Below are 16,174 nucleotides of genomic sequence, written 5' to 3'. Positions count from 1 at the left end.
GATGTTCCCCTTCCTGTGTCCAAGTGATGTCATTGTTCAATTCCCACCTCTGAGTGAGAACATGAGGTGTTTGGTTTTCTGTTCTTGCAATAGTTTGCTGAGAATGATGGTTTCCAGCTGCATCCATGTCCCTACAAAGGACACGAGCTCATCCTTTTTTATGGCTGCATAGGATTCCATGGTGTATATGTGCCACATTTTCTTAATCCAGTCTGTCACTGATGGACATTTGGGTTGATTTCAAGTCTTTGCTACTGTGAATAGTGCCGCATTAAATATACGTGTGCATGTGTCTTTATAGCAGCATGATTTACATTCCTTTGGGTATAGACCCAGTAATGGGATGGCTGGGTCAAATGGTATTTCTAGTTCTAGATCCTTGAGGAATCGCCACACTGTTTTCCACAATGGTTGAACTAGTTTACAGTCCCACCAACAGTGTAAAAGTGTTCCTATTTCTCCACATCCTCTCCGGCACCTGTTGTTTCCTGAGTTTTTAATGATTGCCATTCTAATTGGTTTGAGATGGTATCTCATGGTTTTGATTTGCATTTCTCTGATGGTGAGGGATGATGAGCATTTTTTCATGTGTCTGTTGGCTGTATAAATGTCTTCTTTTGAGAAATGTCTGTTCATGTCCTTTGCCCACTTTTTGATGGGCTTGTTTGTTTTTTTCTTGTAAATTTGATTGAGTTCTTTATAGATTCTGGATATTAGCCCTTTGTCAGATGGGTAGATTGCAAAGATTTTCTCTCATTCTGTAGGTTGCCTGTTCACTCTGATGGTAGTTTCTTTTGCTGTGCAGAAGCTCTTTAGTTTAGTTAGATCCCATTTGTCAATTTTGACTTTTGTTGCCATTGCTTTTGGTGTTTTAGTCATGAAGTCCTTGCCCATGCCTATGTCCTGAATGGTATTACCTAGGTTTCCTTCTAGGGTTTTTATGGTTTTAGGTCTAACATTTAAGTCTCTAATCTATCTTGAATTAATTTTCATATAAGGCGTAAGGAAAGGATCCAGTTTCAGCTTTCTACTTATGGCTAGCCAATTTTCCCAGCACCATTTATTAAATAGGAAATCCTTTCCCCATTTCTTGTTTTTGTCAGGTTTGTCAAAGACCAGATGGCTGTAGATGTGTGGTATTATTTCCGAGGGCTCTGTTTTGTTCATTGGTCTGTATCTCTGTTTTGGTACCAGTACCATGCTGTTTTGGTTACTGTAGCCTTGTAGTATAGTTTGAAGTCAGGTAGCATGATGCCTCCAGCTTTGTTCTTTTGTCTTAGGATTGTCTTGGCAATGCGGTCTCTTTTTTTGGTTCCATATGAACTTTAAAGTATTTTTTTTCGTATTCTGTGAAGAAAGTCATTGGTAGCTTAATGGGGAGGCATTGAATCTATAAATAACCTTGGGCAGTATGGCCATTTTCACGATATTGATTCTTCCTATCCATGAGCATGGTATGTTTTTCCATTTGTTTGTGTCCTCTTTGATTTCACTGAGCAGTGGTTTGTAGTTCTCCTTGAAGAGGTCCTTTACATCCCTTGTAAGTTGGATTCCTAGGTATTTTAATTCTCTTTGAAGCTACTGTGAATGGGAGTTCACTCATGATTTGGCTCTGTGTTTGTCTGTTACTGGTGTGTAAGAATGCTTGTGATTTTTGCACATTGATTTTGTATGCTGAGACTTTGCTGAAGTTGCTTATCAGCTTAAGGAGATTTTGGGCTGAGACAATGGGGTTTTCTAAATATACAATCATGTCATCTGCAAACAGGGACAATTTGACTTCTTCTTTTCCTAACTGAATACCCTTTATTTCTTTTTCTTGCCTGATTGCCCTGGTCAGAACTTCCAACAATATGTTGAATAGGAGTGGTGAGAGAGGACATCCCTATCTTGTGCCAGTTTTCAAAGAAAATGCTTCCAGTTTTTGCCCATTCAGTATGGTATTGGCTGTGGGTTTGTCATAAATAGCTCTTATTATTTTGAGATACATTCCATCAATACCGAATTTATCGAGCGTTTTTTAGCATGAAGGACTGTTGAATTTTGTCAAAGGCCTTTTCTTTGAGATAATCTCAAAGAAATCATCTATTGAGATAATCATGTGGTTTTTGTCTTTTGTTCTGTTTATATGCTGGATTATGTTTATTGATTTGCGTACGTTGAACCAGCCTTGCATCCCAGGAATGAAGCCCACTTGATCATGGTGGATAAGCTTTTTGATGTGCTGCTGGAATCGGTTTGCCAGTATTTTATTGAGGATATTTGCATCGATGTTCATCAGGGATATTGGTCTAAAAATTCTCTTTCTTTGGTGTGTCTCTGTCAGGCTTTGGTATCAGGATGATGTTGTCCTCATAAAATGAGTTAGGGAGGATTCCCTCTTTTTCTATTGATTGGAATAGTTTCAGAAGGAATGGTACCAGCTCCTCCTTGTACCTCTGGTAGAGTTTGGCTGTGAATCCGTCTGGTCCTGGACTTTTTTTGGTTGGTAGGCTATTAATTATTGCCTCAATTTCAGAGCCTGCTATTGGTCTATTCAGGGATTCAACTTCTTCCTGGGTTAGTCTTAGGAGGGTGTATGTGTCCAGGAATTTATCCATTTCTTCTAGGTTTTCTAGTTTATTTGCATAGAGGTGTTTGTAGTATTCTCTGATGGTAGTTTGTATTTCTGTGGGGTTGGTGGTGATATCCCCTTTATCATTTTTTATTGCGTCTATTTGATTCTTCTCTCTTTTCTTCTTTATTAGTCTTGCTAGCGGTCTATCAATTTGTTGATCTTTTCAAAAAACCAGTTCCTGGATTCACTGATTTTTTTGAAGGGTTTTTTTATGTCTCTGTCTCCTTCAGTTCTGCTCTGATCTTAGTTATTTCTTGCCTTCTGCTAGCTTTTGAATGTGTTTGCTGTTGCTTCTCTAGTTGTTTTAATTGTGATGTTAGGGTGTCAATTTTAGATCTTTCCTGCTTTCTCTTGTGGGCATTTAGTGCTATAAATTTCCCTCTGCACACTGCTTTAAATGTGTCCCAGAGATTCTGGTACGTTGTGTCTTCGTTCTCATTGGTTTCAAAGAACATCTTTATTTCTGCCTTCATTTTGTTATGTACCCAGTAGTCATTCAGGAGCAGATTTTTCAGTTTCCATGTAGTTGAGTGGTTTTGATTGAGTTTCTTAGTCCTGAGTTCTAGTTTGATTGCCCTGTGGTCTCAGAGACAGTTTGTTATAATTTCTGTTCTTTTACATTTGCTGAGGAGTTCTTTACTTCCAATTATGTGGTCAATTTTGGAATAAGTGTGATGTGGTGCTGAGAAGAATGTATATTCTGTTGATTTGGGGTGGAGAGTTCTATAGATGTCTATTAGGTCCACTTGGTGCAGAGATGAGTTCAGTTCCTGGATATCCTTGTTAACTTTCTGTCTCATTGATCTGTCTAATGTTGACAGTGGGGTGTTGAAGTCTCCCATTATTATTGTATGGGAGTCTAAGTCTCTTTGTAAGTCTCTAAGGACTTGCTTTATGAATCTGGTGCTCTTGTATTGGGTGCATATATATACTTAGGATGGTTAGCTCTTCTTGTTGAATTGATCCCTTTACCCTTATGTAATGGCCTTCTTTGTCTCTTTTGATCTTTGATGGTTTAAAGTCTGTTTTATCAGAGACTAGGATTGCAACCCCTGCCTATTTTTGTTTTCCATTTGCTTGGTAGATCTTCCTCCATCCCTTTATTTTGAGCCTATATATGTCTCTGCATGTGAGATGGGTCTCCTGAATACAGCAAACTGATGGGTTTTGACTCTTTATTCAATTTTCCAGTCTGTGTCTTTTAATTGGACCATTTAGTCCGTTTACATTTAAGGTTAATATTGTTATGTGTGAACTTGATCCTGTCATTATGATATTAGCTGGTTATTTTGCTCGTTAGTTGATGCAGTTTCTTCCTAGCCTCGATGGTCTTTACATTTTGGCATGTTTTTGCAATGGCTGGTACCGGTTGTTCCTTTCCATGTTTAGTGCTTCTTTCAGGATCTCTTGTAGGGCAGGCCTGGTGGTGACAAAATCTCTAAGCATTTGCTTGTCTGTAAAGGATTTTATTTCTCCTTCACCTTTGAAACTTAATTTGGCTGGATATGAAATTCTGGGTAGAAAATTCTTTTCTTTAAGAATGTTGAATATTGGCCCCCACTCTCTTCTGGCTTATAGAGTTTCTGCCAAGAGATCTGCTGTTAGTCTGATGAGCTTCCCTTTGTGGGTAACCTGACCTTTCTCTGTCTGCCCTTAACATTTTTTCCTTCATTTCAACTTTGGTGAATCTGACAATTATGTGTCTTGGAGTTGCTCTTCTCGAGGAGTATCTTTGTGGTGTTCTCTGTATTTCCTGAATTTGAATGTTGGCCTGCCTTGCTACATTGGGGAAGTTCTCCTGGATAATATCCTGCAGAGTGTTTTCCAACTTGGTTTCATTTTCCCCATCACTTTCAGGCACCCCAATCAGACGTAGATTTGGTCTTTTCACATAATCCCATATTTCTTGGAAGCTTTGTTCGTTTCTTTTTACTCTTTTTTCTCTAAGCTTCTCGCTTCATTTCATTCATTTGATCTTCAGTCACTGATACTCTTTCTTACAGTTGATTGAGTCGGTTACTGAAGCTTGTGCACTTGTCACGTAGTTCTCGTGTCATGATTTTCATCTCTATCAGTTCTTTTAAGGTCTTCTCTGCATTGATTATTCTAGTTATCCATCCTTCCATTCTTTTTTCAAGGTTTTTAGTTTCTTTGCGCTGGGTATGTAGTTCCTCCTTTAGCTCTGAGAAGTTTGATTGACTGACGTCTTCTTGTCTCAACTCGTCAAAGTCATTGTCTGTTCAACTTTGTTCCATTGCTGGCGAGGAGCTGCGTTCCTTTGGAGGGGGAGATGTGCTCTTATTTTTTGAATTTCCAGCTTTTCTGCATTGCTTTTTACACATCTTTGTGATTTTATCTGCCTTTGATCTTTGATGATGGTGACATACTGATGGGGTTTTGGTGTGGGTGTCCTTTCTGTTAGTTTTCGTTCTAACAGTCAGGACCCTCCGCTACAGGTCTGTTGGAGTTTGCTTGAGGTCCACTCCAGACCCTGTTTGCCTGGGTATCAGCGGTGGAGGCTGCAGAAGATACAATATTCCTGAACAACAAGTGTTGCTGTCTGATTTTGCTCTGGAAGCTTTGTCTCAGAAGTGTACCCAGACATGTGAGATGTGAGGTGTCAGTCTGCATGTAGTGGGGGATGTCTCCCAGTTAGGCTACTCAGGAGTCGGGGACCCACTTGAGCAGGCAGTCTGTCTGTTCCCAGATCTCAGCCTTCGTGCTGGGAGAACCACTGGTCTCTTCAAAGCTGTCAGGGACATTTGCATCTGCCGAGGTTTCTGGTGCTTTTTGTTTAGCTATGCCCTGTCCCCAGAGGTGGAGTCTACAGAGACCTCCTTGAGCTGTGGTGGGCTGCACCCAATTCGAGCTTCCCAGAGGCTTTGTTTACCTACTTAAGCCTCAGCAATGGCGGATGCCCCTCCCCCAGCCTCGCTGCTGTCTTGCAGTTAGATCTCAGACTGCTGTGCTAGCAATGAGGGAGGCTCCGTGGGCGTGGGACCCTCCTGGCCAGACGTGGGATATAATCTCCTGGTGTGCCATTTGCTAAGACCCTTGGTAAAGCGCAGTATTAGGGTGGGAGTTACCCGATTTTCCAGGTGTTGTGTGTCTCAGTTTCCCTTGGCTAGGAAAAGGAATTCCCTTCCCTCTTGCGCTTCCCAGGTGAGGCAGTGCCTCGCCCTGCTTCAGCTCTTGCTGATTGGGCTGCACCCACTGACCAGCACCGACTGTCCGACACACCCCGGTGAGATGAACCTGGTACCTCAGTTGAAAATACAGAAATCACCCGTCTTCTGTGTCACTCACTCTGGGAGCTGGAGGCTGGAGCTGTTTCTATTCGGCCATCTTGGGCGCCCCCTCCAATTCTTTATTACATTAAAAAAATGTATTTATTATTGCTATTTATTTGTTTATTTAATTATTATTATAATTTTTTTTGCCCACCTGCCCCCAACAAACGCAGCCAGGCCAATTCATTTAGAAAATACTTTTAAGTGCAGTCAAGTGCTGCATGGTTTGGTCAATGATGGACTGTATATATAGTGGTGGTGCCATAAAATTATAGTTCTTATTTTTACTGTACCTTTTCTGTGTTTAGATAGGCAATCGTTGTTACAATTGCTTACATTATTCAGTGCAGTAACAGGCTGTATCTAGGAGCAGTAGGCTATAGAATGTAGTTTGGTTGTATCGTAAACTGTATAATATAGGTTTGCATCAGTACACTCCATGATGTTTGCATAATGATGAAATTGCCTCACGATGCATTTCTTAGAAGATATTTGTGTTGTTGTGTTGTTAAATGGTGCATGATTGTCCATATATATGTTTAATGTCTTTACTTAATTAGAATTATTTGTATATTTTAGTGTGTAGTTTATTATTATTTTTTTAACAATAGGTCTTAGAAAATTTCATGGCACCAGTGATTCTTATGATAGACAAGGGAAACTCAGAAAGGTGGCAGGGGTGGAGGGTGGTAGATGTTGAGAAGTTACGTAATGGGTTCAGTGTACATTTGGATGATAGATACACTAAAGCCCAGACTTTACCACTACACAATATAGCCATGTAACAAAATTACTCTTTTACCCAATAAATTTATACAAAAAAGTTAGGAAAATAGGGTAATTTCTACTTAATTAAAAACTGTAAGGATATAAAGCTTTCTATTTGTAACTAATTCACTTAATAAACTTTACTGTTATGGTCCAAATAAACCACCTTCTAGGTAGGTTTTTGTTTTCATCTCTGTCTGGTGATTCTAAGTTGTATTTATGAAATGCTCAAGAATGGGGATTCAGCATACTGCTTTTTTGCCCCTTAGATCCTAACACAGTGCTTGAATCCTGAGTGAGTTAATAAACTTTAATAAACAGAAGTGTATCTCTCTGCAGGATTTGTCAGTCTCTTTAGAAGCAGTGTATGGAGAAGCCAAAGAAGGAGCAAATTCTGATGAAATACTTAAAAAATTTTATGCCTGGAAGTGTGATAAAAGAGAGGAGTTCACCAATGTTAGAAGCGAAACAGACGCTTCTCTGCAGCGTCTGGTAGCATGGTTCCAAAGAACCTTAAAGGTAATAAAATCTCCTGCCCGGTTGTGTTTGTAGCATAAACCAGGGAATATATATTTTAAAAATCACATGCTTTGTTCAAGAGCTGACATTGTCTACCTACTGTGTATCAGATTTAAACTTGCCACCTTACCAGTCAAGGTTCTTTATTAGCTTTTAGTCAGATTGCTCCTTTTATTAGCCTCAAAAAAATCATATCGGTCTTGTTCCTCCTTTTTCTCAACTTTTCCTGAGGATTTGTCCTCTTCCCTCTCTTAACCATTTATTTTCTTAGGGTTTGCTATGCATATGTACTTTTTCCTGTCAGTGCATAAATTTTATGAGGGTAGGCACTTTTTTTTCTGCATTCTTATTTCTTTTACATTGTCCAGGGTGTAGCTTAATACTCTGCTTCAGGTATTAAGGCATAATGCATGCTGATTGAATTAGATGAGATATTTCATGTGTTTATTTTTGCAAATGAGGTTTTTGACCTGTCTTTGGAAGAACCACTGATTTCTGAAGACGTAGTTGATAATGTTGATGAAATCTTAGAGAAGACTGAGTCAAGTGTCTGCAAAGAGCTGGAGATAGCTCTGGTTGTGAGTATCGACATTCTTTATTTTTGCCGCCTTTGAAGCAGTGTGGTTTCCTTTCATGGTTAGAAAGTATTAACCAATAAGAGAGTTTTTCTTGCTAGTTAGAAGGTATTAAGACTGATCTTAGCTTTCTTCTAATAGGCTTGTTTGAAAGAGTAACAATATCAAGTTCTAATCCAAACACAATGCAAAGTTTTATTCTTAGGTGACGTTTTTGTTTTAATAGGACATTTCACATAAAAAATCTGTTTAATTCTAAGAAAACCGCTCTTAATTTGAGTGAACAATCTGTCTAAATCATTTGGTTCTTGAATCTGTCATACCGAATGACTATAAGAAGAGACTCCTTAGAGTTTGTGAAAACTTAAAATCTGAGAGAGATCTGAAAGTCGACACACAAGATGGATTCGTCATCCTCTTTCTTTCACCATTGTGTATATTCTTTGTTACTGTGTCAAGGTAAAAATTAGTGTAGCTACTCCAAAGGGTGTTTTGTCATTTTATTTATTGCTCACTGGGACTGTTTCTCAGTTATTCAGGCTGCTTTCCAATGTTTCAGTGGTTAGGCTTCTCATTTTCTTATTTTTTCTTTTTTTTTTTTTACTTTTTATAATTTTATTCATATTGGCATTAAAAATACATTAAGAAGTTTTATATTGTTAAATAGTCCTGATTTAGATAGTTTTGTCAGACTTGGTTTTAGAAGTAGTTGTTAACAAGTGATTTCTAAAAGTAAAGTGTTGAAGGTCTATATGTTGTTTATAGTTCTTATATTTAGCATATTAGTATCCCTGATTTCCATTAATGCCCTTACTCCACACAGCTTTGGGAATAATGGTGTAATAGGGGTAAAGTTTCCCATATGAATGGCTTTGCTTTTTTTAGAGAGACAGTGTCTTGCTCTGTCGCCCAGGCTGGAGTGCATTGATGTGATCCTAGCTCACTGCAGCCTTGAACTCCTCAATCTCCTTGCCTCAGCCTCCCTTGTAGCTAGGACTACAGGTGGATACCACTGTGCTCAGTTAATTAAAAAAATATTTTTTAGGAACTGGGTCTCACTATGTTGCCTGGCCTCCATATGAACATCTTTGATATCTGTCTTTCTTCTGTCTAGGAAAACATTCGTGTTTAAGAACTGTTTTGAAATCATTACAGAAATCCGTTAAAGGCATAATTTTGAAGTTTATCTATTGTTATTGGAGACTTTAGCTCTTTTGGATATTCCTTTGTGTATAATTGTATGTGTGTGATTTCCTTTAGGATCAAGGTGATGCAGACAAGGAGATACTTTTAAATACATATAGTCAAGTACTGCAAAAGATTCGTTCAGAGGAAAGGCTCATTGCCACAGTACAAGCTAAGTACAAGGACAGTATTGAGGTTTGATTATGCTTTCTCTTATTGATCTTATAATTGATGCTTTGAACTTTTTAACACTTAAATTTTTCTTGTTAATACTCAGTGTCAGTAAATTATCTATTATTACTAGAATTCACTATCAACTGGAAATGATTTTTGATGATATAAATATATCAAATTTTTAAATTTTTTAAATCTTTTATTTTCTTATGTCTGTGAGAACCACAACCATTAACATCATTTTCTTTTTGTCTATACACATCTACTGTAGATAATTTGCTATATACAGAAAGATAAGAGATAAAACATTGCTTATAATTCCCTTAGCCTAAGAGATAATTTTAGAGTAGTTACTTACTGGATGTGCATCTATATGTTTGTGAGCATATATATATGCATCGCATTGGTTTTTAAGTTATTTCAAACATACTTTCTTCATGTAATGGTATATTATGAACATTTTTCTATATGATTAATGATTTTTCTATGCTGTCATCTTGAGTGACAAAATCCTCATCCCTATGTAGATGTACAGCAACATTAACCATTAACCTTTCATGTGTGTTGGACATTAAGGTTACTTCCAATTTTTTCTACCATAAGTAACACTGTACATATGTTTGTGCATAATTTTGTTTTGTTTTTGTTTCTCAGATTTCTAAATTCTATAATTACTGAGTTAAAAGGAATGGACATTATTAAAACCTGATACATGTTTTCAAACCACTTTTGGGAAAGATGATTTCAGTTTACATCCTCACTAGAAATTCCTTTTTCATCCATACTAACAATGTGTGTTTTATTGTATGTCTCAGTTTGAAATATTACTTTTGTCTTTGCTACTTTGAGTGCTGGAACTGATACTCTTCTAAATAGAAACATGGGTAAAAAGGAAATCTAGTGAATTATCTTGTTGAAAAATATAGATTTTCTTAGTATCTCAACCTGAACTCAGTAAATACTAGTTGAATCTTAACAGATAAATAATAAATGATCACTGTTCAATATTTTTCTTATGTGTTTGAAAATACATAACTTTTGTTTACTTAGTTTAAAAAGCAGCATATTGAATATTTAAATAAGAGTCCCAGTATGGATCACTTGCTGTCCATTAAGAAGACATTGAAAAGCTTAAAATCTCGACTGAGATGGAAATTGGTTGAAAAGAATAATTTGGAAGAGGTAAGGAAACAGTTGGTTCTTACTGATCTTTATGTGCATCTCATTTTACTTGGTCTCTGCTTCATACAAATAATGCATAAATACACTCTTTAAAATAAGAGAGCCATTACATTCACATTTTGTTTTATATACTTTATCTTGTTTTCTGTGTATTTAATAAAATTGAGATTACAGTAATAGTGTAAAAATTGTCCTATATCATTAAATATTCTTTAAAAACATTTTCCTAGGTTGCCTTGGTTTTTAGTAACATGAACGTTTTAGAGTAATTTTAAAAGTTCTTTTGGTTTGGACTGTTAGAATGTTTATTGTAATACCAACTTGCTACATGCAGGTGACGGTACTCCCTCAAAGGTAGTGTTTTGTCATAAAGTATTTTTAAAATCATGGTATCTTTTGTTAACTCCCTTTTTATGGATAGATGTAATATTTCTTGCAAGTATTTTAAGTTGTTTTTATATGATAATAGAACTGGAAGGATTAGGATGCCCTAATCTAGACTAACTTCTTCCTTTAGGCTTGAAACTTTGTGAATAAGATGGTAATACTTTGTGTTCTCTTGAGGATTTGATTTATGTGCAAACAACAAGGATCTGTATTATGCCTTTAATCCAATTTGAATTATCTGTCTTCTACTTCTGAGCACTGAATTGGGAGTGGAGTGGGGACTATTCTGGAACTAATATCATAGTTGAGGAGCTTTCTAGTTTTACTCTATTCTGAGCTTTGGGGAAGTTTTTTTTTTAGTCTGATGTTTCAACTTTTGGAGAAATTTGACTTTTATTATACTTTAAATTCTGGGATACATGTGCAGAATGTGCAGGTTTGTTAGATAGGTATACATGTGCCATGGTGGTTTGCTGCACCCACCAACCCATCACCTACATTAGGTATTTCTCCTAATGCTATCCCTCCCCTAGACCCCCACCCCCTGACAGGCCTGGTGTGTGATGTTCCCCACCCTGTGTCCATGTGTTCTCATTGTTCACCTCAAGTTATAAGTGAGAACATGTGGTGGTTGGTTTTCTGTTCCTTTGTTAGTTTGCTGAGACTGATGGTTTCCAGCTTCATCCTTATGCCTGCAAAGGACATGAACTCATCCATTTTTATAGCTGCATAATATTCCATGGTGTGTATGTGCCACATTTTCTTTATCCAGTCTGTCACTGATGTGCATTTGGGTTGGTTCCAAGTCTTTGCTATTGTGAACAGTGCTGCAATAAACATACGTGTGCATGTGTCTTTATAGTAGAATGATTTATAATCCTTTGGATATATACCCAGTAATGGTATTATTGGGTCGAATGGTATTTCTGGTTCTAGATCCTTGAGGAACTGCCACACTGTCTTCCACAATAGTTGAACTAATTTACACTCCCACCAACAGTGTAAAAGTGTTCCTGTTTCTCCACATTGTCTCCAGCATCTGTTGTTTCCTGACTTGTGTGTGTGTGTGTGTGTGTATGTTGCCTATGTTGTTCTTTTTTTTTTTTTCATTGTTATCTTGTAGGTTCTAGGGTACATGCGCACAACATGCAGGTTTGTTACATAGGTATACATGTGCCATGTTGGTGTGCTGTACCCATTTACTCATCATTTACATTAGGTATTCCTCCTAATGCTATCCCTCTCCCTGCCCCCCACCCCACAACAGGCCTCAGAGTGTGGTGTTCTCTGCCCTGTGTCCATTGTTCACTTCCCACCTATGAGTGAGAACATGCAATGTTTGGTTTTCTGTCCGTGTGATAGTTTGCTTTTGATGGTTTCCAGCTTCATCCATGTCCCTGCAAAGGACATGAACTCATCCTTTTTTATGGCTGCTTAGTATTCCATGGTGTATATGTGCCACATTTTCTTAATTCTGTCTATTATTGAAGGACATTTGGGTTGGTTACAAGTCTTCGCTATTGTGAATAGTGCCGTAATAAACATACATGTGCATGTGTCTTTATTGTAGCATGATTTATAATCCTTTGGGTATATACCCAGTAATGGGATGGCTGGGTCAAATGATATTTCTAGTTCTAGATCCTTGAGGGATTGCCACACTGTCTTCCACAATGGTTGAACTAGTTTACAGTCCCACCAACAGTATAAAAGCGTTCCTATTTCTCTACATCCTCTCCAGCACCTGTTGTTTCCTGACTTTTTAATGATCGCCATTCTAACTGGTATGAGATCGTATTTCATTGTGGTTTTGATTTGCATATCTCTGATGACCAGTGATGAGCATTTTTTCATGTGTCTGTTGGCTGCATAAATGTCTTCTTTTGAGGAATGTCGGTTCGTATCCTTTGCCCACTTTTTGGTGGGGTTGTTTTTTTCTTCTGAATTTGTTTGAGTTCTTGGTGGATTCTGGATATTAGCCTCCAGCTTTGTTCTTTTGGCTTAGGATTGTCTTGGCAATGCTGTCTCTTTTTTGGTTCCATATGAACTTTAAAGTATTTTTTTCCTATTCTGTGAAGAAAATCATTGGTAGCTTGATGGGGATGACATTGAATCTATAAATTACCTTGGGCATTATGGCTATTTTCACGATATTGATTCTTCCTCTCCATGAGCATGGAATGTTCTTCCATTTGTTTGTGTCCTCTTTTATTTCATTGAGCAGTGGTTTGTAGTTCTCCTTGAAGAGGTCTTTTGCGTCCCTTGTAAGTTGAATTCCTAGGTTTTTTATTCTCTTTGTAGCAATTGTGAATGGGAGTTCCCTCATGATTTGCTCTCTGTTTGTCTCTTATTGGTGTATAGGAATTCTTGTGATTTTTCCACATTGATTTTGTATCCTGAGACTCTGCTGAAGTTACTTATCAGCTTAAGGAGATTTTGGCCTGAGACGATGGGATTTTCTAAATATACAATTATGTCATCTGCAAACAGGGACAATTTGACTTCCTCATTTTCTAATTGAATACCCTTTCTTTCTTTCTCTTGCCTGATTCCCCTGGCCAGAACTTCCAACACTATGTTGAATAGGAGTGATGAGAGAGGGCATCCCTGTCTTGTGCCAATTTTCAAAAGGAATGCTTCCAGTTTTTGCCCATTCAGTATGATATTGGCTGTGGGTTTGTCATACCTGGCTCTTATTATTTTGAGATATGTTGCATCAATACCTAGTTTCTTGAGAGTTTTTGGCATGATGAAGGGCTGTTGAATTTTGTCAAAGGCTTTTTCTGCATCTGTTGATATAATCATGTGGTTTTTGTCGTTGATTCTGTTTATGTGATGGATTATGTTTATTGATTTGCGTATGTTGAACCAGCCTTGCATCTCAGGGATGAAACTGACTTGATCGTGGTGGATACGCTGTTTGACATGCTGCTGGATGCGGTTTGCCAGTATTTTATTGAGGATTTTCATATCAATTTCATCAGGGATATTGGTCTAAAATCCTCTTTTTTTGTTGTGTCTCTGCCAGGCTTTGTTATCAGGATGATGCTGGCCTCATAAAATGAGTTAGGGAGGATTCCCTCTTTTTCTATTGATTGGAATAGTGTCAGAAGGAATGGTACCAGCTCCTCTTTGTACCTCTGGTAGAATTTGGCTGTGAATCCGTCTGGTCCTGGACTTTTTTTGACTGGTAGGCTATTAATTATTGTCTCAATTTCAGGGTCTGTTATTGGTCTATTTAGAGATTCAACTTCTTCCTGGTTTAGTCTTAGGAGGGTGTATGTGTCCAGGAATTTTTCCATTTCTTCTAGATTTTCTAGTTTATTTGCATAGAGTTGTTTATAGTATTATCTGATGGTAGTTTGTGTTCCTGCGGCATCAGTGGTGATATCCCCTTTATCTTTTTTTTGTGTCTAATCTCTCTTTTCTTCTTTATTAGTCTTGCTAGCAGTCTATCAATTTTGTTGATCTTTTCAAAAAACCAGCTACTGGATTCATTGATTTTTTTGAAGGGTTTTTTTTTGTGTCTCTGTATCCTTCAGTTCTGCTCTGATCTTAGTTATTTCTTATCTTCTGTTAGCTTTTGAATTTGCTCTTCTCTAGTTCTTTTAATTGTGATATTAGGGTGTTGATTTTAGATCTTTCCTGCTTTCTCTTGTGGGCATTTAGTGCTATGAATTTCCCTCTACACACTGCTTTAAATGTGTCCCAGAGATTCTGGTACGTTGTGTCTTTGTTGTCATTGGTTTCTGACAATATCTTTATTTCTGCATTCATTTCGTTATACACCCAGTAGTCATTCAGGAGCAGGTTGTTCAGTTTACATGTGGTTGTGCCGTTTTGAGTGAGTTTCTTAATCCTCAGTTCTAATTTGATTGCACTGTGTTCTGAGAGACAGTTTGTTGTGATTTCTGTTCTTTTACATTTGCCGAGGAGTGTTTTACTTTGAACTATGTGGTCAATTTTGGAATAAGTGTGATGTGGTGCTAAGAAGAATGTATACTCTGTTGATTTGGGGTGGAGAGTTTTGTAGATGTCTATTAGGTCTGCTTGGTGCAGAGATGAGTTCAGTTCCTGGATATCCTTGTTAACTTTCTGTCTCATTGATCTGTCTAATATTGACAGTGGGGTGTTATAGTCTCCCATTATTACTGTTTGGGAGTCTAAGTCTCTTTGTAGGTCTCTAAGGACTTGCTTAATGAATCTGGGTGCACCTGTATTGGGTGCATATATACTTAGGATAGTTAGCTCTTCTTGTTGAATTGATCCCTTTACCATTATGTAATGCCCTTCTTTATTATTATTATTATTATTTTTTGATATTTGTTGGTTTAAAGTCTGTTTTATCAGATACTAGGATTGCAGCCTCTGTTTGTTTTTACTTTCCATTTGCTTGGTAAATCTTCCTCCATCCCTTTATTTTGAGCCTTTGTGCATCTCTGCACATGATATGGGTCTCCTGAATACAGCACACTGATGGGTCTTGAATTTTTATCTTATTTGCCAGTCTGTGTGTTTTAATTGGGACATTTAGCCCATGTACATTTAAGGTTAATATTGTTATGTGTGAACTTGATCCTGTCATTATGATTTTAGCTGGTTATTTTGCCTGTTAGTTGATTCAGTTTCTTCCTAGCATTGATGGTCTTTACAATTTGGCATGGTTGCATGGTTTTGCAGTGGCTGGCACTGATTGTTCCTTTGCATGTGTAGAGCTTCCTTCAGGAGCTCCTGTAAGGCAGGTCTGATTGTGACAAAATCTCTTAGCATTTGCTTGTCTGTAAAGGATTGTATTTCTCCTTTGCTTGTGAAGATTACTTTGGCTGGATATGAAATTCTGGGTTGAAAATTCTTTTCTTTAAGAATGTTGAATATTGGCCCCAACTGTCTTCTGACTTGTGGAGTTTCTGCCAAGAGAGCCGCTGTTAGTCTGATGGGCTTTCCTTTGTGGGTAACCTGACATTTTTTCCTCATTTCAACCTTGGGGAGTCTGACAATTATGTGTCTTGGGGTTGCTCTTCTCAAGGAGTATCTTTGTTTGTGGTGTTCTCCTTATTTCCTGAATTTGAATGTTCCAACTTGGTTGCATTCTCCCCATCACTTTCCGGTACACCAATCAAACTGTAGAATTGGTCTTTTTGCATAGTCCCATATTTCTTGGAGGCTTTGTTCGTTTATTTTTACTCTTTTTTCCCTAAACTTCTCTTCTCACTTTATTAATTTGATCTTCAATCACTGATACCCTTTCTTCTACTTGATCTAATCAGCTATTGAAGCTTCTGCATGCATCACTTACTGATATTTGTTGGTTCTCGTGCCATGCTTTTCAGCTCTATCAGGTCATTTAAGGTCTTCTCTTCACTGTTCATTCTGCTTAGCCATTTGTCTAATCTTTTTTTGCTTCGCTGTGATGGGTTCGAACATCCTCCTTTAGCTTGGAGAAATCTGTTATTACCGATCTTCTGAAGCCTACTTCT

At 37.6% G+C, this 16,174-nt stretch overlaps 1 protein-coding gene across 1 annotated transcript in view; it reads left to right on the top strand.

Annotated features, from left to right (window-relative positions):
• STK31 (serine/threonine kinase 31) overlaps window positions 1-16,174 on the top strand; it is a 48,015-nt gene that overhangs the window by 9,782 nt on the left and 22,059 nt on the right. Inside the window, exons 2-5 of the mRNA XM_031935966.1 lie at window positions 6,997-7,194; window positions 7,656-7,772; window positions 9,030-9,149; window positions 10,179-10,310. Coding sequence (XP_031791826.1) covers window positions 6,997-7,194; window positions 7,656-7,772; window positions 9,030-9,149; window positions 10,179-10,310 — 567 coding nt within the window. The remainder of the gene's footprint in view (window positions 1-6,996; window positions 7,195-7,655; window positions 7,773-9,029; window positions 9,150-10,178; window positions 10,311-16,174) is intronic.

The sequence above is a fragment of the Piliocolobus tephrosceles genome, chromosome 8, assembly GCF_002776525.5.
Source record: "Piliocolobus tephrosceles isolate RC106 chromosome 8, ASM277652v3, whole genome shotgun sequence".
Classification (NCBI taxonomy): Eukaryota; Metazoa; Chordata; class Mammalia; order Primates; family Cercopithecidae; genus Piliocolobus; species Piliocolobus tephrosceles.
The sequence above is the reverse complement of the archived record's forward strand: the minus strand, read 5'-3'. Positions and strand labels throughout refer to the sequence as shown.